We start from the raw sequence: 22,911 nt of genomic DNA, 5'->3' as shown, positions 1-22,911 counted from the left end.
CACTAATCAGTAATGAGCTACTCAACTTACGTGGCAGATTCTGTATCAGCTCAGTGTGGTTGTTTTGCTGTTTCTACCAAACAAATTGGATGCTCTGAACAGCAGTAAAGGCTTATGTGGCAATGAGGAGGTAATCGGATGCTGGTGTATAGAGCTGTGTGTGTATCTGGAGATTAGAGGATCTCCCAATACAGACCTAGACTAATAGGGAGGAGATGATAACACAGGCATGAGACGGAGAGCTTCCCCCGGGGCTTGCCATTTTTCTCATCACTTTCACTCCTTTAATCGTACCTCTTAGGCTCTCTAGATCCTGCAAGGTCTCTTCTCTTTTCCCTTTCCCAGAAGTCCACGTCTGTGCATACCAAATCAAAGGCATGGCACTTCAAATGGTTTTATGCATGTACCCAGCCTCTTATTCTGCTACTCCACTTACCCACTACTCCCAACCCTGGATGCCCTTCTTAAATGACACACTTTGTACCGTATCTCTGGATGAATTCTCAAGGAGTGGAGTAAAGAGGGTTAAAAGTAGAAAGCAAAGAAACTAAATGGAAAAGTCAAACCAAACACACATACTCTCATATCCTCTCCCTTTGGGGCCTCTGAAGATACACAAACCCGAGACATGAGTGATGGTTAAAAAAATTTGGGTTTTTATTGTTTTTTGCTAAACAATACTAAAAAAAATTTCATTTTGAAGGCAGGGCTTGAATTATTTAATTTTGATCCATTTATTTAATTAAAAAAAAAGGAAGGGGAAAAAGATCATGGCCAAAAAAATAGTAGTTAACCCCCACCCCACCCCCAAAGCTCTAGCCAGTCACATGAGCATCACCCACATCCCACTCAGTGCCTGATACTCAGATGGTGGCACTCTCTGCCCCACTGGATGGCCCTAGAGGCATGGGACAGCAGGTGCCAGTTTTGGCTCTCAGCAGGTTATCAAACCAGACAAACTGGTGGGCTAAAGTCCAGAATTCTTTTCAGGTTTTCTGCCCAATGGCTGAGCACATACAAACTGTCATAAGCTTGTAAAATTTAAAGGGAGTGGGCATGGGCGTAAGAGTAGGAGGTTGTCAGAAGAGAAACTATAGGCAACCCAAGCTTTCTCCTGGGCTGTTGCCTCTGGATGCACTTAAAGAGAGGTGGAGATCGGTGGACTCCAGGTTTCTGATAAAAGCATATCATCCCTCGAAGAGGAGCCGAATGTGCCATGCAAATAGTTCTGCAGAGGACACTGGAGAAAAGGGCAGCTGGCGCTCTCATGTAGGAGAAGGAGAGTGGTGAGGAGTTCTTCTAGTACCGTGAAGTAAGACAAAAGGCAGATGGAGAATCCTGAGGTTTCAGCCAAATGTGAGCCTGGTACACACACACAGACTAAAAGCCACCAGGAACCCTCAAAGCCAACTCCCACCTGCACACGCTGGCTCTACAAAGTGCTGCCGGAGATTCTTGCTGTGAAACTAAGTCAAGTTAGTTGCTTGGCTATGGGAGGTGGGGAGGGCAATACATTTTTGTTTTCAGAGGGATGAGGTGGGAAGAGTGGCCATGATCTAGTAAAAAGAGACCTGCAAGAAGCAGAAAATATTTAGAGAACATTTTAATATATATTTTCATATATATATTTAAAGTTAAGAAAAATAAAACTAATTCAAGCCATGCCCTGTGCAAAAAAAAAAAAAAAAAAAAAAAAAAAAAAAAAAAAAAAAGGGGGGCGGGGCGCGGAATTTAAAGTGAGACCTCTGTCTGCTGTTCTCAACTTAAGTATACAGTCAGCTTGTTACTTTTATTTTGGAAGATGTAAAGGTTTCTTTCAATCGTTCACAAGGTAAGTGTGGCCACTTGTAACAACAGAATGACTCGGACAGACTAGGAAATGAGAAGTCAGAGGGGAAAGGGTAGAGCCAGGAAGAAATTTTCGAAAATAAAATTAACAAGGTGACTGTTTCAGAAGGGAGCTGTGAAAAGGACATGGTGGACCAAAGTCTGTTAGTCAAGTAATGATTCAACTTTTAAATTATTCTCTTGTTCTTTTTGTTGGGTGTTTTGTTTGTTCAAGTCTAAGATTTAGAAACGCTGACCCTCTGTTAACAAGAGCCAGCAGGAAATACAGGATCCCTTCCCTCCCCCGGCCTGCCTCCGCTGAAGCCACCACCGTCGCCTCCTCGGCTGGATGCTGGAAGAGTCCTCCGTTATGTGGACTCAGGATGACAGGGCAGCCTCCTTCTGTGGTTGCTGGGCTTGTGAGCGCTGCAGTATCTTTTGGCTTTCCACATCTCTAAAATGTTTTTCAACCTGAAAGAGACCAGTCACCAAGGTCAGAAAAGGAGTCAGGCACACAAGGCCTCTCAAACAGTCTGCTCCAGGTTTCGACAGCCCCCTCCTGGCTGACCAGCCCACAGATTATTCAGGCACCTTTGCTTTTGCTGTCGGGGTGTGTGTGTGTGTGTCTTGTTTCAGCCACAATTTTTGCAGCTTTAGCTAAGATTGGCTAAAATAAGATGAATCTATAAACTAAAATGGAAACTGAAAAGAGATTATTATGATCCAAAAATCCCTCTCCCCTCTTCAGACAAGTGGGGAATTAGTCTTAAACTTTTTACATTCACAATGTTGGTCTTTCAGTGCTGTTTGTTTTTACAAATGCTATAACTCAATCTAAAAAGTCAGGTGACATATGCAGGGACCTAGTCGCCAACGGCAACCGATTTATACCAAATAGCCCTTCCTGAGAAGAACCCTTCCTGAGGTGAGAGGAACTACTCAGGCCAATATCATGCAGTTTCAAAAAGCCACACATTACAAAGGACCATACTGCGAATGACCACACCACCTGGTGGCTCCACCGCTGCAGGAGTGTCGAGGCCACAGCCGCAGAGCAGCGCACTGCACGGAGGTAAGGTGGCTAACAGAGCTTCTCACAAGGCACTGTGTCAGAGGAGGAACTGTCCTGCCTGATGCTGGAGGGTGAAGGCCAAGGAATCATTCTCTCCTTAGTTTTGTGGCTCCTTTATACTTACTATTTTGCGTACATGGCTCAGTGCACTGCCCTCTTTGCCTTTACAGTTTTCCACTTGATATGGGGGTGTAATAACAACTTCTTCCATGACTATGATGTTTTTTTCTTGCCATTTACAATCTTTAATGCTGGAAGCAAAAGAGAACAGGTGAAAGTTACCTTTTGCACGCATCCCACACCTCTTGCTGACCCCAAGTTCCCAGCTCACCACTCAGGCAACACTAGCTGCCAGCAGCCCCTGAGGAGGAGGAGCCAAGAAACATTTCTGGGAATCACCGGCTGGGAAAGGCAATGACACTGATGCACATTTACTCTGAGGAGGACCCAGAAAAGTTGCTCTGAACCATTAGAAAAGGAGTCAGGCACACAAGGCCTCTCAAACAGTCTGCTCAGGGGTATGACGACCTGGAAACCCATAGAAAACTTAGTGGCAGCCCCAGAAGTCCAAACAAAATTGAGTTCAGCTAGACTCAGGCCACTAGATTCAACCTGAGTAGCAGCCAGAGCAGGGACTGGTAAATTTTTTATATAAAAGGTCAGATAGCAAATTTCTAAGCTTTGCAGGCCATACAATCTCTGTCACAACTGCTAAACTCTGTCACTGTACCATAAAAGCAGCCACAGATGATACATGAACAAATAAGCAGATGTGGCCTGCTGGCTGTAGTTTGCCAAACTTTGGCCTACGGGGAAATGGCACCTTTAGAAAGAACAAATGCCCCATCTTATTGTGATCTGTACTCTGCCTGCCACCTAAAATGGAAGCTGCTCCTCAAAATGGTCCCTCTCCATTATCAGACAGCTGGGCACTTGCTAGAGTGGGAAAACCCATTCCAGTTCACACTTGGAGAAACCCAGGACAGCTGATACTACTAGGCGAATTCCTTCACATACCTGCAAATGTTCAGAGACTCACACCATGGACCCAAACAGCTCTGATGCCAGCTGCCATCTGTGCACCAGACCCAGGTGGTTAAATAGGGTAACAGAAGGCAGCAGGGGGGGGGGGAGGAGTGTCAAATGTTCAGTTTTTCAGCAACTAGGGAAGCTAGTGGAGTCAAATGACTTCTGCTGTGACAAAATGTCTTTTAGAAAGTGGTAATAAAGTGGCCTTCTGCTCTCCCTAACTCCCTACCTTCACCCAATGTACCGCTGGGACGAGCAAAAGAGATAACTTTTCCTTAATAGAACTGCATAAGCTTTTAGAGAAAGGTACAACATAAAATAATAAAAGACAAATAGATCACTAGTTCTAAGTTATAGAATACTAGGTATAGTATACTAGGTATAGAATACTAGGTATACTTAGGGATAACCTAACTGAAAACTTAGTCTTGCAGATGGAAGAAAGCGAAGCCCAGAGAAGACAATTTGTCCACAATCACCCCACTTTTCTGTATGGAAGGGCAACAAGTACTCATACCCCTGATGTTGAGGCATTGCTAACACACTACCCAGTTCCCCTGGAGACTTTCAGGAACACCACTACCTGGAAGTCAGCCACCAGACAGCACAGCCAGGCAGCAAACCCCGGGATAAGGGATCTCTGTGCTCCCCAACTCACGTCTTGTGAATGGTCTGGAAGAGCTGCTGGCCCTCTAGGGAGACACCAGCGCTGATTGCATAGGCCTGGCTCAGCTTCTCCTCCTTCTCTGTCCGCGCTTTGCTGGCAAGCTAAAGTGGGGGAGAGGAAAGAGACTCAGAAAAGCATTCACCTTCATTCTTCCCAACAGTCAAGCCAAAATTGAAGAAAGAAGGCCGGAAAAGACAGGTTTGGGTAGATTGTTTTCTCAGAGATCAAAAGTGAAACAAATACACACCATATACCTGAATAATTATTGCTTTTCCTGGCAAATATTCCTTCCTCCCAATGTTCTGAATGTCTACCATGTGCCAGACATTTACTATGTTAAGCTAGAGATACAGCACTGAAGGGAGGGAATGAAGATAAGACTTCAAACAAAAATATAAACAAGGTTAACTTCACACAGTGCTAAGTGCTAGAAGGAAATGGAGCAGGGTAACGTTATAGATGATTGTGGAGCTGCCTGATGGGAAAGTGGTAGTCTGAGTTAAAAGGTAATACAAAATTTTTATGAAAGGAGAGAATTAAGAATTTTTATCAGCCACCGTGCTAAAGCTTCGGGTTTAGAAATTAATGTCTCACCCCTGCCTGAGTTCCAGAAACTTTCTGAGGAAAGAGGGGAACTGAGCACAAAAGACTCTACCTTTCCAGCACCATTACCTGTGCTTATACAGGGAAATAAGACTCAAATAAACCTAAACCTGGATATTGTCCATCTTCAGCTTGAGCTGAAGAGCAGTCCTGCTCTTTAGAAAAAGGGCCAGCATTTTACTTCATGTCAGTTTCTTACCTGCCATCTAGTGAAACAATCATAAACTAATAAAAAAAATTCTACTAAGATATAGGAAATTCCTCCAAACAGCAGTGGGACCCCGGTTGATCCTGTTGGTCCTCTAATACATTTTTTACCCCCACCCACCACTACTGGTTGTTAGAGACTTGGAGTACAAATCTGTTTGAGTATAAGACAAAGCAAATAGGCTGGACAAGATGGTTAAAACAAACAAAAGACAGATAATGCATCTGAAAGTCAAATGATTGAGATTTTCAGACACATGAACAGCTTAGTATATTGATGCTGCAGCACATTAAAGACATGTGCAAACACACAATTTGTCCTGAAACACTAGCTCCTTAAATACAAAGAGAGGTAATCATACCTCCAGCACATTCGCAAAGTACCTAGATGCTTGGAATTCTTAAACATTTGTATTCTGTTTTAACAGTGACCCTTCAAACCATAAACCAAATATTGTTCTACTGGCGAAAAAGTGAGCACAAAGTATCTGCTGGTAAAATGAAGCACTTTATGGAGGCGTGGGTTTGGTATGAGGGTGAGAAAAGGAGGCTTTCAACTGGATTATGAAGAACTGGGGAGTGTCATCCCTGCCCCTGAGTTTCTGAGACTGGCTGAGGAAGGAGGGAAGTGAACACAGAAGAGCAAACTCAGAGCACCATCATTTTGGTCTCCCTAAGTGAAAGGAGGGGGGGGGGGGAAGGAAGAGAGAGAGAGAGAGAGAGAGAGAGAGAGAGAGAGAGAGAGAACACGACCACGAACACGAACACGCAGCAGCAGTAAATAATCTTTCAAGCCCAGTCCTGCCATTTGGCCCCACCAAGCTACAACTTCACAAAGAAATAAATGCACAGGACTGACAGCAATTCTGAGTAGTGACAATCCCACCTATAGCAAGAAAGCACCCAGGTTCTATGGAAAGAGAACTGTTGGTGGTATATTTTAAGTGACAACAAGCAAAGCTTACTCAGTCACCAAGAAAACCCTGGTAACGGTTTTCTTGAGTCTCTCTTTCCCAACAACCCTGTAGAAGATCTGAAGTCTCCAAGGAAAGAAGGAAAATCGGAAGGGCAGCAGAGCTTCCCTGGATTAACCAAGCTCCTGCAGATCCTGGGAAGCGCCTGGTGGTCAGGCAGATGTTTACCCCATGAGCATGCAGGAGGATCTCACTTTGAGGTCTTTTTAAAAATGTTTATCCCTGAAAACCAAAGCATCTCCCAATGTTGGATCAGACAAAGCCGCTCCTATAAAGCTTGTGATAATTACATAGTCTGGATACTCAAAGTAAAATATCCTTGCCACCTCCATAGTAGGTTAAAAACATAACATCACCTATTCAGTAAGAGAGAAGAGTTGGCTCAGAGAAACTAGGCATTTATGCAGAATGTTTAAGAATAGAATTCATAGCCCTAGTTGGTTTGGCTCAGTGGATAGAGCGTCAGCCTGTGAACTGAAGGGTCCCAGGTTCGATTCTGGTCAAAGGCACGTGCCTGTGTTGCAGGCTCCATCCTCAGTAGGGGATGTACAGGAGGCAACTGATCAATGACTCTCTCATCATTGATGTTTCTCTCTCTCTCTCTCTCTCTCCCCCCTTCCCTTCTACTCTAAAAATCAATATATATATATATATATATACACACACACACACACACACACACACACACACACACACACACAAATATACACACACACACACACACAAAACAACAACAACAAAAAGAACTCATAAATCAAGCCAAAAGAATTTCAGGGAGGGGGAGCCATTTTTTGGTAGAGGCAGAATAAAATAGATATAAATTTCAGCCAGAAGTGATTAGTTGGACAGCCTGAATAGCAACACAATAGTTACAGAACAATTATTTCAAAATGCAACTCCCCCCCCCCCCCCCGCCAAATACCAGTTGCACAATCTCTTCTACAGCTCTGAAAGCAAAGGAGAATAGATAATTCTCCATGTCAACTCATAGTGCAAACAGATCCCAAATGTTAAATGATATAAGGGAAAGCCTTGGAAAAGTCAGCAGAAATCAGTGTAAGTTAACTGTATTTAAATTTGCTCCAATATCCTCTACTTGTACCTACATTGGTGCTTTGGGCAGACTGGACTCACAGCAAACCCTAAAACTCCAGTTGTCAGTTTACAGACTGTATTTTCATGGCAATCTGAAAAATGCTTGTATTTGAGGTTAAACAGATCAGCTTGCTGAAACCCGTTTGGCTCAGCGGTAGAGCGTCAGTCTGCGGACTGAAAGGTTCGATTCCGGTCAAGGGCATGTACATTGGTTGCGGGCACATCCCTGGTAGGGGTTGTGCAAGAGACAGTTGTTGGATGTTTCTCTCTCATCGACGTTTCTAGCTCTCTATCTCTCTCCCTTCCTCTCTGTAAGAAAAATCAATAAAATATATTAAAAAAATAAAAAATAAACAGATCAGCTTTTACCAGGAAGTTGTACGGGGTAAATTTCTTCCACAGAGGACCCCATCGCCTAGGCACAAGGAAGATTATCCTCACAAAAAGAAGCTAGAAGTGTTTCTTCTCAAAATTGGGAGTAAGAGGGACATTACTTTGTTCTTTTATAACATGTTCCTAAAAACGGATGAAAAATGTGGTAAAGAAAGTGGCTATTACTCTTCGCTCCCTGGCTGTTATACAGATCTAAATTTCCCCACATCCTATTTTTGTAAGTTAACACATACCTGTATAAGGTTCACTTATTCTAAGTTAATAAGTTTATGGTCATTGTCAAACTGTTAGAGGGAACCAATAAGCTGCACTTAGGGAGGTGGGAGGGTCATCAGGACCCACTTAGCCTGGAAGGGTGGGTCAGTCGTGAGGAGTACAATTTCCCCCGCTCACCCGAGGATGTTTTATTCTTTTTTTGAGAGGGAGAGAGGAAGGAAGGAAAGAAAGGAGGGGGAGAGGAAAAGGTGGGGAAGGGAAAGAGTGGAGAAGAGGAGAGAGGGGGAGAGGGAGAGAAACACTGATTGGTTGCTTCTGGTACATGCCCTGAGGAGGGGGTCACCCCCCGCCCCCCCAAAAAAAAAATCCTAGATATGTGCCCTGTCTGGGAATTGAACCCATAACTGTTTGGTGTACGGGACGACATTCCAACCGAGACACACTAGACAGGGCAAGATGACAATTTTTAAAATTCAATGGCTAGCACCATACTACATTCAGTTTCAATGCGAATATGTAAGCTGCTGGCATCTCCCAAACAAAACTGAAGCACTATGTGGTTAGAATCTCAAAGGCACCAACTTTAAGAGTACACTGGGTTCAGGCAACTGAGGAACACAAACCTACCAATATTTGTTACTAATGTGCATGTAGAGTAATTGAAATGACTGCTTGTACTTACCTGCCTCTCTTTTTATGTTGTGTTCCCCAATAAAAACAGTTATTCCTAGTCTACTAACCTGAGCTTCTTCCTGTGGCCATTTCACATATAGCACCTTGATGCAGGCAACGGAGATAAGGGCATGAACTTGATATCAAAGCACATTAATATTAAAAGGCTTCTAGTGATGCCTGCTGCTGGCTACCCCTTGAGTCAATGAATTAATGAACATTAACGAAACACATCTCTTCCTGCACTCAGTGACCTGAAGAGGAAGCAGACACAACAAAACCCAAACAATATACTCGCCATCTTGTTATTTAGTAGCCAGCTAGGCCATTTTATTTCCACACACCCAGTCCAGGAGAGCACAGGTGCTGTGGGAAAACCGGAAGGCTTCTTACTGCAAATATTTAGCAGGCTGTGACAGCTGATACAACATGGGAAGAAGAGCCGAGAGAGCAACCTGCCGGATGTGACCTACTGACTCCAATGAGCCACTCAGTCTGTCTTCTATGTGCATCCGGGCCTCCCGAGCAGCTGCCCACAGAAGGGTTAGGAAGCACTGCAGCTGCTGCCCTGGAACTGCCGGTGCCGCCTGCAAGGCTGGTGGAGGCTGAATGGTGGCAGACCAAGAACAACTGTCACCCTAAGGGCCCATGCTTGCTCCTACTGTTTCAATTCTGAGGTGCACTCTTGGAAAGCCCTCCTTCTTAGCAACAAGCAGTCTCTCACAATGTATTTCTTCCAACTCAGCTGGGTGGTTCAGTTGATTAGAATGCCCTTGTCACATACACAAAAAGGTTGTGGGTTCCATCCCTGGTCAGGGTGTGAATGGGGGCAACGGATCGATGTTTGCTTGCTTCTCTCTCAAAACCAATAAACATATCCTCAGGTAAAGATTTTTTTTAAAAATGTATTTCTTCCAACTACCAACATCTCCAAGTCTTCTTATTCCCTAAATAAGCTGCTGTCTGAAAGTTTCTAATAAAACTATTCTTTACAACCTTGGATAGTTGGGAACTAAAAGATGGAGTACCCCACCTGAAGTTGTGTTCTAGAATAAAAACCAAAACACTGAATCAAACACCGGAATGGTGGAGCAAAAAGGCCTGGTAGCGAACACTAAAATTCGAAGAGCTAAACTTGCTGAACAAGAGTTTACTCCATGGTAGGCACCAAGCTACACACTTGGCATGTAGTAAGCATTTTATCTGCACAACAATCCTATGAAACAGGGACTGAAATTACTCCTACCAAGTAGATGGAGAAAGTAGGCACAGCTCTTAAGAACTTGCCCAAGTTTACCAAGCTACAAGTGGGAGAATGGATTTGAACCCAGTCTGACTCTGGGGGCTGTGTTCTTAACCCTGCACTACACTCAAACAGTGCCACCTAAGAGAAACAAGCCTAAATTATTGTTGAAAATAGTTATAAATTTGAATTAAAAGAAAATATTCTTAAGAGAATAAGTATTTTTTTGTTGTTGTTAATCCTCACCAAGGATACTCTTCCATTGACTTTAGAGAGAGTGGAAGGGAGGGGGAAAGATAGAAACATCCATGTTAGAGAGACACATCGATTAGTTGCTTCCTGCATGCGCCCCAACAAGGGCTAGGGATCAAGCCTGCAACCGAAGTATGTGCCCTTGACTGGAATCAAACCTGGGACCCTTCTGTCCAGAGGCTGACACTCTATCCATTGAGCCAAACCGGCTAGGGCGAGAATAAATACCTGAAGACTCAGCTGGCATCCTCTCTTTTTATCAGCGAATTCTGGTATTTCCATCAATGTCCCCAGTACAGAACACAATTGTCTGCCTCTCAGTGAAGGGCCTCTCTTTTCTGAAAAGGGCCCCAATCTCACCCTAAACCTCAAGGACATCCTTTATTTCTTTTGTTAAAGGTTAATTCACAGGAATGCTTTCAAGAACAGGACCTGTGTAAGAACACATGTTAAGTCAATACTGACAGGCATTCCCTAAACAAGCCTAAATTATTGGATCCATCATTTTCTTCTGTGCCAAAACTAGAGAAGTCAAACAACTCTCCTAAACTAGAATGTTAAGATATGTTGAGTGCTTTTAGGTATGAATAGGTCAAATCCAGGGGCTGCAGCACCACCTCAATCTCCAGACTTTAACAGGATACTTGTCAAACCAGCATATTGCTGCTGTACAATACCGACCAGCCTCTAGTCAGTCAGCATATGCTATAGGCAAAGTTTTAACTTTCACAGGTAATTTGCCCACAGCCTGTGAGTAATCTTGAGCCAACCACCTGTTTCAGTTAAGTTTTATTGGAATGGTCATGCCCATTTATTTACATACTAGAGGCCCAGTGCACAAATTCATGCATTTGTGGGGTCCCTCGGCCAGGCTGGCATTGGGGCAGATCAGGGCCCTCTCACCCAGTCCCAGTGTGATCAGGGTCGGCCGGTGGGGGTGGGGGTTGTGGGGGCTAGTGGAGGGGCTGCTAGAGGTTGGCTGTGAGCATGCACTGACCACCAGGGGCAGCACCTGCATTTAGAGTCTGATTCTGTTGGTCAGTGCGTATCATAGTGACCAGTCGAGTGGTTGACTGGCAGTAACAGTAACTTAGGCTTTTATATATACAGATTATCTATGGCTGCTTTTGCTACAAAGGCATTTGTGACAGATAATGTGTATCCACATAATCCAGCCTAAAATATTTACTATCAGGATCTTTACAGGAAAAGTTTGCTTTCCTTATCATAGCACCTTGCTCACACCTCCACTAACACTGATCCTGCCATATTGTTACCATTAAGATAAGTGTTGCTGTTCCTCACTACTCCCAACATGAGATTCTAAGGGCAAAGGCAGCGGCTTATTCATCCTATATCCCTAGCACCTGGACGAGAGGGGAAGAGAGGGAATGTGGATAAAAGGTAGAGAAACTCTGGCTGTTAGCGATTCATAGAAGAGTTCTCAGAAGTTAAGTGACTGACACAGGTCACACAATTCACTAGCAGCCCAGTTGTAAAAGGAACCCAGTTCTTCCTACTCCCCACATTCTATCACACCACTGTTAGCTCCTGACATACTAGGTAGGTCCTTTTCTTTTCTAGTTGAAGTGAAATCTGTTTGCTCTCTAGGATGGTTTCTGGTACTTACCCAAGTTAGTCTCAAAATTCCCAACCTGCATGCCTAGTCTCTGCTAGGGAAATTAAACCGTTAAATGCCCCCTTCTTAACACTGGAAGAGATGCCACTACCGACCCAACAGTAAAGTCCTTATTTTGATTCATCTCTGTGTCAAAGAGGTAGAGTGCAGAGGTGGCAGCAACAGCACACCAACGGCACCCAGTGTACTTGGGCTCAGCAGTTTGTCTTTTCAGGCAGACAGTTGCTCTTCCCAGATCCCCATAATAACAAGAAAGCTCCATTCAGAACCAAATGCTTTACCTAATGAGGGAGAGCCCGCAGGACTGAGTCAGCTGGCTGTATGCACTGCAGGCTGAACTTAATCATGAGCCCTAAAGCACTGTGCCCCCAACTATGGCTGTCAGGTTGGCCCCGAAGTTGAAATGCCACCGAGTGTGACCTGCTTCCAAAGGCTAATGCTTTTTTTAAATGGCAACCATTCTACCTCTCTGACTTCATCTGACACAAACACTGCTTATCATGCCCCATCACTCAGCAGCAATGTAGACCTCTGATAAGGAAAGAGCCGTCTGCTCAAAGCCAGGTGCAAAACTTACTGGTGGACTCTAACCTGGAACTGTGGCCTTGACAACATATTCTCATTAAGTGAACCAACAGGTTATACAGTATAGCTTCTAGAAGCCAGAAAAAAATTTATCTAAAAAAAGTCTTGCTTTCGCTAGCCAGTAGTTATTTCCCTTCCCACATTTACACATAATAAAAACTCCTTCTATCTTCTACACATACCTAAACATAAGGTGGCTAAGTCATCTGATTTTCCTTGGGGATAACTCCATATCTCAACACATTAGGGTCAAGATATATAGATCCAAGAATATAAGTCACAATGCAATGTTTATCAACTACCCCAGGAATTTACTCATGCTTGAGGATTAATTCTCAAATAACCAGAAAGTCAGAAGATTATGCTAAATCTTAGCTTTGAAAATGGTGGAACTCATACTTCCCTCAGTGTGACATCTTACCTAAAGGTAAGGCACTCATGTCCATTTCTTTTATTATTATTTTGCTGTTGCTGTTAATCCTCACCTGAGGATATTTTTTCCATTGATTTTTAGAGAGAGTGGAAGGGAGGGAGGAAAGAGAGAGAAACATTAATGTGAGAGATACACATGGATTAGCTGCATCCCACATGGGTCCAACCAGGGCAGGGATTGAACCTGCAACCCAGGTACACACCCTTGACCAGGAATCAAACTTCAGTGCACAGGCTAATGCTCTAAACCACTGGGCCACACTGGCCAGGGCATCATTTCTTTTAAAAGTGAACTTTGTGTGTCTTTCTTTTTTAAATGTTTTTCTTGATTTCAGAGGGAAAAAGGGAGATCCATCAGCTGCCTCCTGAATGCCTCTACTGGGGATTGAGCCCACAACCCAGGCATGTGCCCTGAAGGGGAATCGAATCATAACCTTCTGGTTCATGGGTTGATGTTCAACCACTGAGGCACACTGTCCAGGGTGTCCATTTCTTTTAAAAGTGAACTTGTCTCTTCCACTTCCTGAGCCTTACCGAATCCCTCCACTCACTGACCAATCTCCAAATACATTTTAGCCAAAAGTAGCCAACTCATTCTTCATTACCAGAAACTTATAAGCTCTTTGAATCTCTTCCTGGTTCCATTTGATCATTCACTTTATGCTTATAAGAGGCTGACAGTTTATCTCTGGATTTCAATTTTCTATGCTTTGTCCCTTTTCATGTCTCCCCCAACACACTATCTCTTCCAGAAAGTCTTCCCAACTCAGCAAAGTGGTAAGACTTACATCTCGTTCAATGCACTGGATCCGTTTATCGAAACCAATGAATACATCCACTTGTCGTGGCTGTGTCAATGAGTTCCTTCCTAAGAGTCTCAGAGGTTGAAAGCATGGCTCTTAGGTTCTATGACTGCTCATTCTAACCTCTGGTACTCAGACAAGTGTTCACTAACTATGCCACCTCATAACATCGCCCTGGAAATTCAAGTTAATTCTAGACTCTACCAAGAGGTCTCTTAAAAATATCTTTTAATTATTAGATATTAAATAATAATGGTATCTAATACAACTTTGACTTTTCCCAATTTGGGGTTGGCAAGTTCCAATATATGAACAAATGTAGACCCAATACCAGGAAAAACTGACATGGTAATAGCACCAATGTTCTTGGCTGTCTTCCCTTTAACATACTGCTCCCCTCTCCCATCTCACCCCTTATCCTATAATTAAAGGAACATCAGCTGGCTACACAGAGCAGATGAGGGAGAATAAAACTAACATCTGCCAAGGCTAGTCAACTTGACCTAATCCAAAACAATTCTATGAGATAGGTTCTAACATCCCATTTTTATAGTGGGCAAACTTATGCTCAGTGAGATTAAATGGCACAGAAGTGACTTTAAAAACTTCTCTGCTTGGTCCCAATGTTCCTTCTACTAGACCACACTACTCCTGACCAAACAACAGATGTTTCTCTACTTAGAAACATTATTTAGGATTACAGATATTTAGTTACTCATTTCATTTTACTAAACTACTCTATAAGCTCCCTAGGCTAAAAACACATAAGTAGAAAAAACAATGGGACTTTGCCATTAAAATATCAGACCAGAGTTCAAATCCCAGCTCTATTACTGACTAGTTGTATTCCCTTAAGCCAGTAACTCATCCCCTGTTGTTAGAATTAAATGAGATGTCTATCAATTGCTAGTTCAGAGGGTGGCATGAGAAAATACTAGTTACCACACTACTTATTAGCCATATAACTTTGAACAAGTCACTTAAATGGGTAAGACTATTTTTTCATCTGTTAAAAGAAAAAGAATACACCCTAAAGCTCACACAATGTGGTTGTTAGGATGAAATGATATATCATAAAAAAAAAAAAAAAAAAAAAAAAAAAAATATGGAAAGAAATGAGATGTCAAAGTTCTCTGTAAACTTTAGCACTGAAAAACATTAAGGTATGATCCCCAGCAGAGCTTACCACAATGCCTTGCATTAGAGATTTCAGTAAATATTTGATAAATGCTACGTAAGAGAACTCTGTTCATGTTGGCATGCCCCTAAATCATCTTTTGAGAGCACTATCAACCCATGCGCAATCTATCCCCAGAGAACAAGGAGAGTCCATTCAAAGGACCCTAAGAATCACCTTAATTCACCCAACCATGAGGACCCTAGGGCTCTCATCCTCAAGCAATATTTAAGCTTTCCTCATGACAGAGTAAACTAATAAGCTATATGGCAAATAAACTGAACCTCACTTATGATTGGCTTTGGTGTGCTTTTGTACTTTTATTTAAATGCTTTTGTCTTATAGTCAGAAAATTTGGAACATTTTAAGAGGTACAATGTTACTGTGGAGAAGATAAAAGTGATATTCAAAACTTCCGTTACTGTGGAGAAAATGATATTCAAAACTTCCACCTTCTGCAACTCCACTGTCCTCTTCCAAGCTTCCTCTTACATCCCACTGCTGTGGATAGACATAGGACTTCTTAGCCTGCAGTGAACTGCCAATAGAAAGCAAAACAGGCTCATCTCCAATTGCTAGTTCATACCTTCTCTAGTTGGGCTGGAATTTAGTATTTCCTTTAAAAGGCCTTCTCTTCCATTTCCTGCTGGGTCGGAGTAAACAAATATACAGTTTATATCAACAGGTTTAATTAAACAGAGCAATTACTACGTCAGCAAGATGAGCCAACATGTGATGGATCTTCCACTGGAAGTGGAAGTCACAGGTAGTGCTCCCCTAGACTATGAGCATCAACAGTTTTCTTTCAGGGGTCTCAGGGCACTTTAGTTCTCGTCTACCATGCTTAAACAATCCTCTATTTAAAAAAACCCAAAATCCATACGCTTAAATGAGATGGACTTTTCATGTCATCTAAGCAACATGTTAACAGCTGCCCAGATTAGCTGTTTTCACAGTAACAGCCCAGCAGGCTCTTCTAATCCTAACTAAATTCAAGAAGGAATCACAAAACAGCTTCAAAGGTTGGTTTCAAGGGGACGCCAATATAGCTTACTCATAAACATTTCTACAAATGGAAGAATTAGAAAGAAATCCAAAAACAACCCTCCAACTTAATTTTAGTTTTTAGTTTCTGACTTTTCTTCCCAGCAACTATTTTCAAGACTTGGCAAGCAGGCTACAATGTAAGGAAAGTAAAGATTTATGGTATTCCTCAATCTATTACTTCCCATTTCTTTCTTGAATGAGTAGCTAAACGATTAGTTTACAACAATGCTAGTAAACAACTAAAACTGACCAGCAGAAAGCAAAATCATAAAAGCAAAGATAATCCACAAACTCAATAACCACAAACTACCGAGTGGGGCAAAAATAAGTTTACAGTTATAAGTATGCGAAACAGAGTTTATTCTTGTATTATTATTATTTTAATCGGGAGATTGGACAGTTTATTTACTTATAAGTAAATAAATATTTTTTAAGATTGATTTCAGAAAGGAAGGGCGAGGGAGAGATTGAAACATCAATGATGAGAGAGAATTATTGATCGGCTGTCTCCTGCACACCCCACATGGGGGATGGAGCCAGGAATCAAACTGTGGCCTCCTGGTTCATAGTTCAATGCTCAACCACTGAGCCATGCCAGCCAGGCATATTATTATTTATTAACTACTGTATTATTTTCCACAAGAACAACTGTAAAACTACTTCTGCTCCACCCTGTATTGATAGTTGAGGTTAAATATACGAGAACTTCTTAACAATCCTACCCATACCACTCCAAGCCCTCTCAGATAATTGGTGGCACTTTAGGTCACAGAGCGGAAAATAGTATCTTGTAAATGTGAAAAAATCATCTCTCACGTAATCTTTCCTCTACTAATCACTAAAGGTCCATTTATTTAGTGACAGACTTCATATACCATATAAATAAATACTAAAGAATAATTTAGAGCCTATTTCTCTCAACATACTAGGAATAAACTATTTCACTTGAATCTTTTAAAATCTCTTCTGCTAATAGAAAAACACCCAAAGAGTTCCTATACCTCACTGAACCAGGGTTTCAAAAATCGTTCTATTTCTAAGAATGGGATGTTACATATACAACAACCTTTAATATGAAACCTATGACCCTTTCGAATCTGTCCATCACTAAAAAACATGTGGTACTTCCCTGGAATTTGGAAAGGGGGCTGTTATCTGCGGTAACTAGATTCTGCTAGCCTCAGTTACCCTCTATTGTTTCAACTGCCCAAGTATTCCCTTGCTTTGTTCAATTCTTAGCAAACACACCATATTCCCAAGACAGGCAAGAGAACATACATTATTGCAAGACTCCTCTAGAGGGAAAAACTTCCACTACACCAATTCAAGAGACTTAAGGCAGCTGCTACTAAAATCAAAAGCCTAACTTATTCATTCAACAAATATTTATTAAACACCTACTCTGTGCAAGGCTCTGTATATTCAGTGATGAACAAAACAGGTATAGTTCCCATCCTGACAAAAGAAAGTTTGGTGAGATAGAAAAGTAAACAAATGGTATACAATTATAATTACAAAAAGGCCATGAATAGGCTAGCATTAGTCCCAGTGTGAACCAAAAGCAATCCCCTTTACTCTAAGAAATGTCACAGGTTGGACTCTAAAGAATATGTCACCTTAGCTTGAAGGATAAGGTACTCTGAGAGAGAATAATGGGAGCAAATCACTTGAGCCTGGGTAACCAAAGACTTCCTAGAAGAGGTGCCATGTCAGTCCTGATGGATAAGGCTCCAGACACTTTGGAAGGAGTGTTCCAGGTATAGGGGACAGCAAAGGCTACAAGTCTGGGGATAATATTATTAATCAACATGAACTTTGATAGAATTGAAGAGTCAAAAAAGTAATCTAGGGGTTCCCAGAGATCAATTTGTACATCTAAAATTAAAATATCCTAAACCTCTAATTTTGTTTAGACCTCAAAATTCAAACATAAAGACCAAAATGAAGCTCTAAAGCAGTGGTTTTCAAATTTTTATAGATCATGAATTCCTGAGGACCTGAAGAATATTCATATCTTCACCCAGGACAAACATATATATTCACGTGTGCCCACATATGCAATTTCGGGTTGCACAGGCCACACCACACCAATTTCAGAAGTTCACTCATAGACTCCAGGGTTGTTTTTTTAAAGCCCTCTTTCACAAAGACTAAAGCAAGCTCTCAACTCTATTTCTCTATTTGGGCATTAAAAATTTTTTAAAGTCTTCTGAAGACATCCAGGAATAAAACTGAACGTATTTTTTAAAAGGGTATCAGAACATGCAACTGTAAGTCAATGACAAAATAAAAAACAATGGACAGTGTGTATATTTCCAAGAGTCAATGAGACTCAATGTGTGTATTTCCAAGAGTCAATGAGACTCAATTTTCCCACCGTTTTGGAGAACCAGAACTAAGGTTAGTCCTTACCTTACTAACATTGAGTGAAGCTAGGGGAGGTGGGGTCTCTGTTCGGTCATTAATTATTTCCACTTCTGAAACATACTGTAAGTTTATGAGCAAGATGTCTGCATGGTTGGGCTTTCCACTGGAAGAGGGACATTCTGGAGAAAAAATAAAGTTAAGGAAAACAGGGGCAAGCACTGACAACATACCAAAAGGAGCATAAACAACTCAGTTCTCACAAGGCCCGTGTAAACGGTGTGCCTCAAGCAAGAGCGGGGAGCCTTACAAGAATCACAACGCTCCTCGGGAAATCTCTGCCCTCCACCTTCCTCCTGTCTACCTCATAAGATCACAAGCTTTTCGAAGCCATAAACAACTCAAAATTGGAAGCCTCAAAAGGATTTCTGTCACCTTTTGGCTACCAGTTTTATGGAGACGCATAATGCAGTTTTAATGCCCATGAATACTGTTTGTTTTGAACCCAATGAACCAGGAGAGGCAGCGCTTTCTGCTCTTGGTGTAATACTGCTTGTATCTGTACAGTACTCTTACCACTTTTCAGATTTGACATTTCTCATTTTGCAGAAGAGAAAAATATAGCATTAGAAAAGAAGCGGATTCAAAGTGACCCAGCAAGTTAAACCATTCATTCATTCATTCATTCATTCATTCTCCAACCATTTATTAAAAGCACACTCTATGCCAATTAAAAGCAGAGTAATTCGTCATTCCCAAACCCTTCCAACTAAACCACTAATGTAAAAAGTAAAAAGGTCTTATCTGGTCCAGATATAAATTCTTGTATTTAAACAAACAAACAAACAAGAAACACTCTGGCCAGATAGCTCATTTGGTTGGAGTCTCAACGGGATACACAAAGGTTGCTGGTTCAATCCCCAATCAGGACACATCCAAGAATCAGCCAATGGCCGAAACCGGTGTGGCTCAGTGGATAGGGCGTCAGCCTGTGGACTGAAAGGTCCCAGGTTCTATCCCAGTCAAGGGCATGTACCTTGGTTGCGGGCACATCCCCAGTAGGGGGTGTGCAAGAGGCAACTGATGGATGAATCTCTCTCATTGATGTTTCTAACTCTCTATCTCTCTCCCTTCCTCTCTGTAAAAAAAAATCAATAAAATATATTTAAAAAAAAGAATCAGCCAATGAATGCACCAATAAGTGGAACAACAAATCGATGTCTCTCTCCCCCACCCTTCCCCTCCTCTCTCCCTCTAAAATCGGTAACAAATCTTTTTTTATATATAACTATTTTTGCTGTATTAGTGTCAGAGGCCATCTTCCTAAGCTAGAAATCTGACTAGTGGTAAACTAATTAAAATACCTGCCACTCAAATGCAGCAGACTCAGTAGAAAACTTCCTTTTGAAAGATGCTAGTGTAAAGGATTACTCCTCAATAAAAAAATAAAAAATAAAAATCCAAATAAACCCACCTGTGGCTCAAATACAAGACAAAAGGGTGGCACGCCAAAACCGGTTTGGCTCAGTGGATAGAGCGTCGGCCTGCAGACTGAGAGGTCCCAGGTTCGAATCCGGTCAAGGGCATGTACATTGGTTGCGGGCACATCCCCAGTAGGGGGTGTGCAAGAGGCAGCTGATCGATGTTTCTAACTCTCTATCCTTCTCCCTTCCTCTCTGAAAGAAATCAATAAAACATATATTTTTAAAAAGTGGCACATTTATTACAACCAGGAAGCATTTTGTTTCCAAGACTGCATTTCCTGGAGTAATTCAGAAATCATTTCCACCCCAAGAATGCAGGCCACCTTATCCATTCTGTTTACTACTGCTCCTTTCAAAAGGGGAGAGGCGATTTCTTGGAAAAGCCCGGACTCCATGTGTGCTCGACTGAGCGAGAGCACAACTTACTCTTTCACCTGTAACCCACACATCCCTACCCACGTCCCTGAAAAATGTGTCCCTCTATCTGGACCAGTTTTCCAATGCAAACATCCCCCAAACAGCAATTTTCAAATGACTGGGAAATCTAAAATTCAGCACCCCCTTCCCCGACCGTGACACCACGCATACACACACACAAACCAGCAAAGCAAGCCCCTAGCCCCAATTTAGATCCAAACTCTGCCTTAAGGTTACTTTACCTCCAAACAGGTGAGGCCCATTGAGTCAACACCCCACCGCCTTTCCTTGGACCAAACCCATCAGCAGGCACCCCCTCCTAAACTCCATCGTCTTCCCTTGTCCTACAGCAGTTCCTTACTCTACATCCCCCTCCCCACTTGATTTTATCAGCCCTCCTTCCATCCGGGAACCCCCTCCCGCGACAAGCCCCCTCCCACGACCACCTCCTCTCCCGATCACTGTGTCCCCTCTCCCAGAGCGTCCCCACCGAAAAGCCATCCGCGTGTCAAGCCCCCCCTCCACCCACCGACCCTCGCATGGGGCCCAGCTCCCACACGGGGTGGGAGACGAGAGTCCCCAAAGAGGACCGAGGGAGCCCCGAGGGGGGGAGGGGAGCGCCGGGCCGTGCGCATGCGCTCCGGGCTCCGCCGTGGCCGGTCGCCCCTAGGCCCGGCGAGGGCCCCAGCCTCCGCCGACGTCCCCCACCCCCACCGCCACCCCACACACACACGCCGGCCCGGCCTCGGGCTCCGCGCAGGGAAGGATACTTAGAGCCAGCATTTTGGACTGGTAGTCGAAAGCTACCACCTCGCCCTGCAGCCGCTGCTCCTGGCATGTCCGGCACGACACCTGGCTCCCAACACTGAAGTACTCGCCCGGAGGAGCCGCCATCTTGGGAGAGCAGCCGCGGCCGGCGGCGGCGGCGGCGGCAGCAGCGGCGAAAGCCGGGCGCCCAGTGAGCGCCGCGACGCGACGCGCGGGACGTGCTGACATCACACGCCGGGGCGTGGCCTGGCGCTGGGTGGGGCGGGAGCCTAGGTGGGAGAGGAAGGAAGAAATAAAAGACTTGAGTAATTGTGTACAGCGGTGGTACAATGGTTGCAGGTTGCGTTTTATTATTTATTTTTAAAAAAACCTTTTTTCAGGGTCCGTTTTGGAAGTTAAAGATACATGACCTACGTGGAATGAAAAGGGGAAGGAGGAGGGAACTGCAGTCTTTCTTACAGGTACACCTCGACCCAAGAGTTTGATGAATGAACTCTGTATTTTACACGTGAGGAATCCGAGGCCCCAACGACTCCCCAGCAAACTTGCCCAAATGATTACAGTATACCTAGTTACAAAGTGGTAGTGTCAAGAATAGTCGCTATGGAATTAGCTAAATCGGAATCAAAATCCTAGGTCTGTCACTTGCTAAATTGCATGACCTTCAGCAAATTACTGACCCTACTTTTTTAATCTTCACTGGAGGATATTTTTCCCATTGCCTTTTAGAGAGAGTGGAAGGAAGGGACAAAGAGGAAAGAAGGGAGAGGGAGGGAGGGAGGGAGGAAGGGAGGGAGGGAGGGAGGGAGGGAGAGAGAGAGAGAGAGAGAGAGAGAGAGAGAGAGAGAGAGAGAGAGAGAAAGAAACAGAAAGACACATCAATGAGAGAGAGACGTGGATTGGTTGCCTCCCTCATACGCCCGACGAGGTACGTGCCCTTGGTCCGGAATGGAACCTGAGACCTTTTGGGTGTGTGAGCTAATGCTCTAACCACTGAACACCCCGGCCAGGGCTCCCACAACTTTTTAATGCATGAAACTAATGTCTTTCCAAGAAGAACCCAGGTTTGCACTCTCGTTTTCACTCATTAGAAAACTCTCCAAGAACACAGTTGCTTGAGGAAGAAAGGAACTGAGGAGTCACTTCAACAGCCTTGTGCCTCTATATGCAGGGCATTACCTACAATAGCTGAGATTTCTATTTTCTCTGTGTTCCTTCAAAAGATTATTCCAAATTCTGTCGTGTGTGTGTGTCCCCTCTTCTTCCAACATGGTTTTGGAAAACAAGAGGATTCAAGGAGGGGGGGAGGGCAAGACAAACTTAGAACTGGAATTATGACTTAGGACTGTGTGTAAGAATTCACAAGTCTTTAGGAAAGACTCCCCAAAATCAAAAGGCTTATCTGTCAGCCACCACACCCATACATAGTGAATTAACTCGGACCCGAGCGCATCAGGTTTGCGGAGGAAGTCACGGACTGAATAGCGGTGTGTGTAAATGAAAGGTCCCACTTCCACGCCTCGGGAATATGCGTGGCTCCCCGGAGGAGGAGAGGGTATGCGTAGCCCTCTCTTCAAGAGGTCTCAGAATTATCTTTGGAGGGTAGCGGTCCTGGGGAAGGGAGGTCCGATCTGGAAGGAACCTGGCCCTGGAGATTACACATCCCTCTTCGCAGCAGCAAAGCAAAACCCTGAGCACGCCGGTTAGCCCATCCCCGCACCCAGAGCAGCAGCGACAGCCACCTCTGCTCCCGAAACCCACGTGCGGACAGCGGCGGCCGCCACGTGGGGCTCCGCGGAAACGCCTTCGCGGAGGTTTGTCCGCCGCGCCGCCCCGTAGAAAGGAGAGCCGCCGGAGACGGCAGGAGGAAGTGCTCCAGGCAAGGGCCGCTCGCCAGAGCCTGGAACGGCCGAGGGCGGGGCGGGCGGGCGGGGGCGGGGCTTGT

The 22,911-nt window shown here is 43.7% G+C and overlaps 1 protein-coding gene across 2 annotated transcripts in view; it reads right to left on the bottom strand.

Annotated features, from left to right (window-relative positions):
* LSM12 (LSM12 homolog) overlaps nt 1-21,236 on the bottom strand; it is a 31,678-nt gene extending 10,442 nt beyond the window's left edge. Inside the window, exons 1-5 of one of the 2 annotated variants that reach the window (XM_036450991.2) lie at nt 20,969-21,180; nt 18,346-18,479; nt 4,587-4,696; nt 3,024-3,150; nt 2,141-2,298 (exon numbers count right to left, since the gene is read on the bottom strand). In XM_036450991.2, the coding sequence (XP_036306884.1) occupies nt 2,206-2,298; nt 3,024-3,150; nt 4,587-4,696; nt 18,346-18,479; nt 20,969-21,092 (588 nt within the window). In that variant the 5' untranslated portion in view covers nt 21,093-21,180 and the 3' untranslated portion in view covers nt 2,141-2,205. Of the gene's footprint in view, nt 1-1,771; nt 2,299-3,023; nt 3,151-4,586; nt 4,697-18,345; nt 18,480-20,968 lie in introns of those variants that run through there. The other variant, XM_036450990.2, reaches the window with a different exon arrangement.
* Between the last annotated feature and the right edge of the window lie 1,675 nt (nt 21,237-22,911).

The sequence above is a fragment of the Pipistrellus kuhlii genome, unplaced genomic scaffold, assembly GCF_014108245.1.
Source record: "Pipistrellus kuhlii isolate mPipKuh1 unplaced genomic scaffold, mPipKuh1.p scaffold_m20_p_22, whole genome shotgun sequence".
NCBI classification, from domain to species: domain Eukaryota; kingdom Metazoa; phylum Chordata; class Mammalia; order Chiroptera; family Vespertilionidae; genus Pipistrellus; species Pipistrellus kuhlii.
This window is presented reverse-complemented; position numbering and strand designations above follow the sequence as displayed.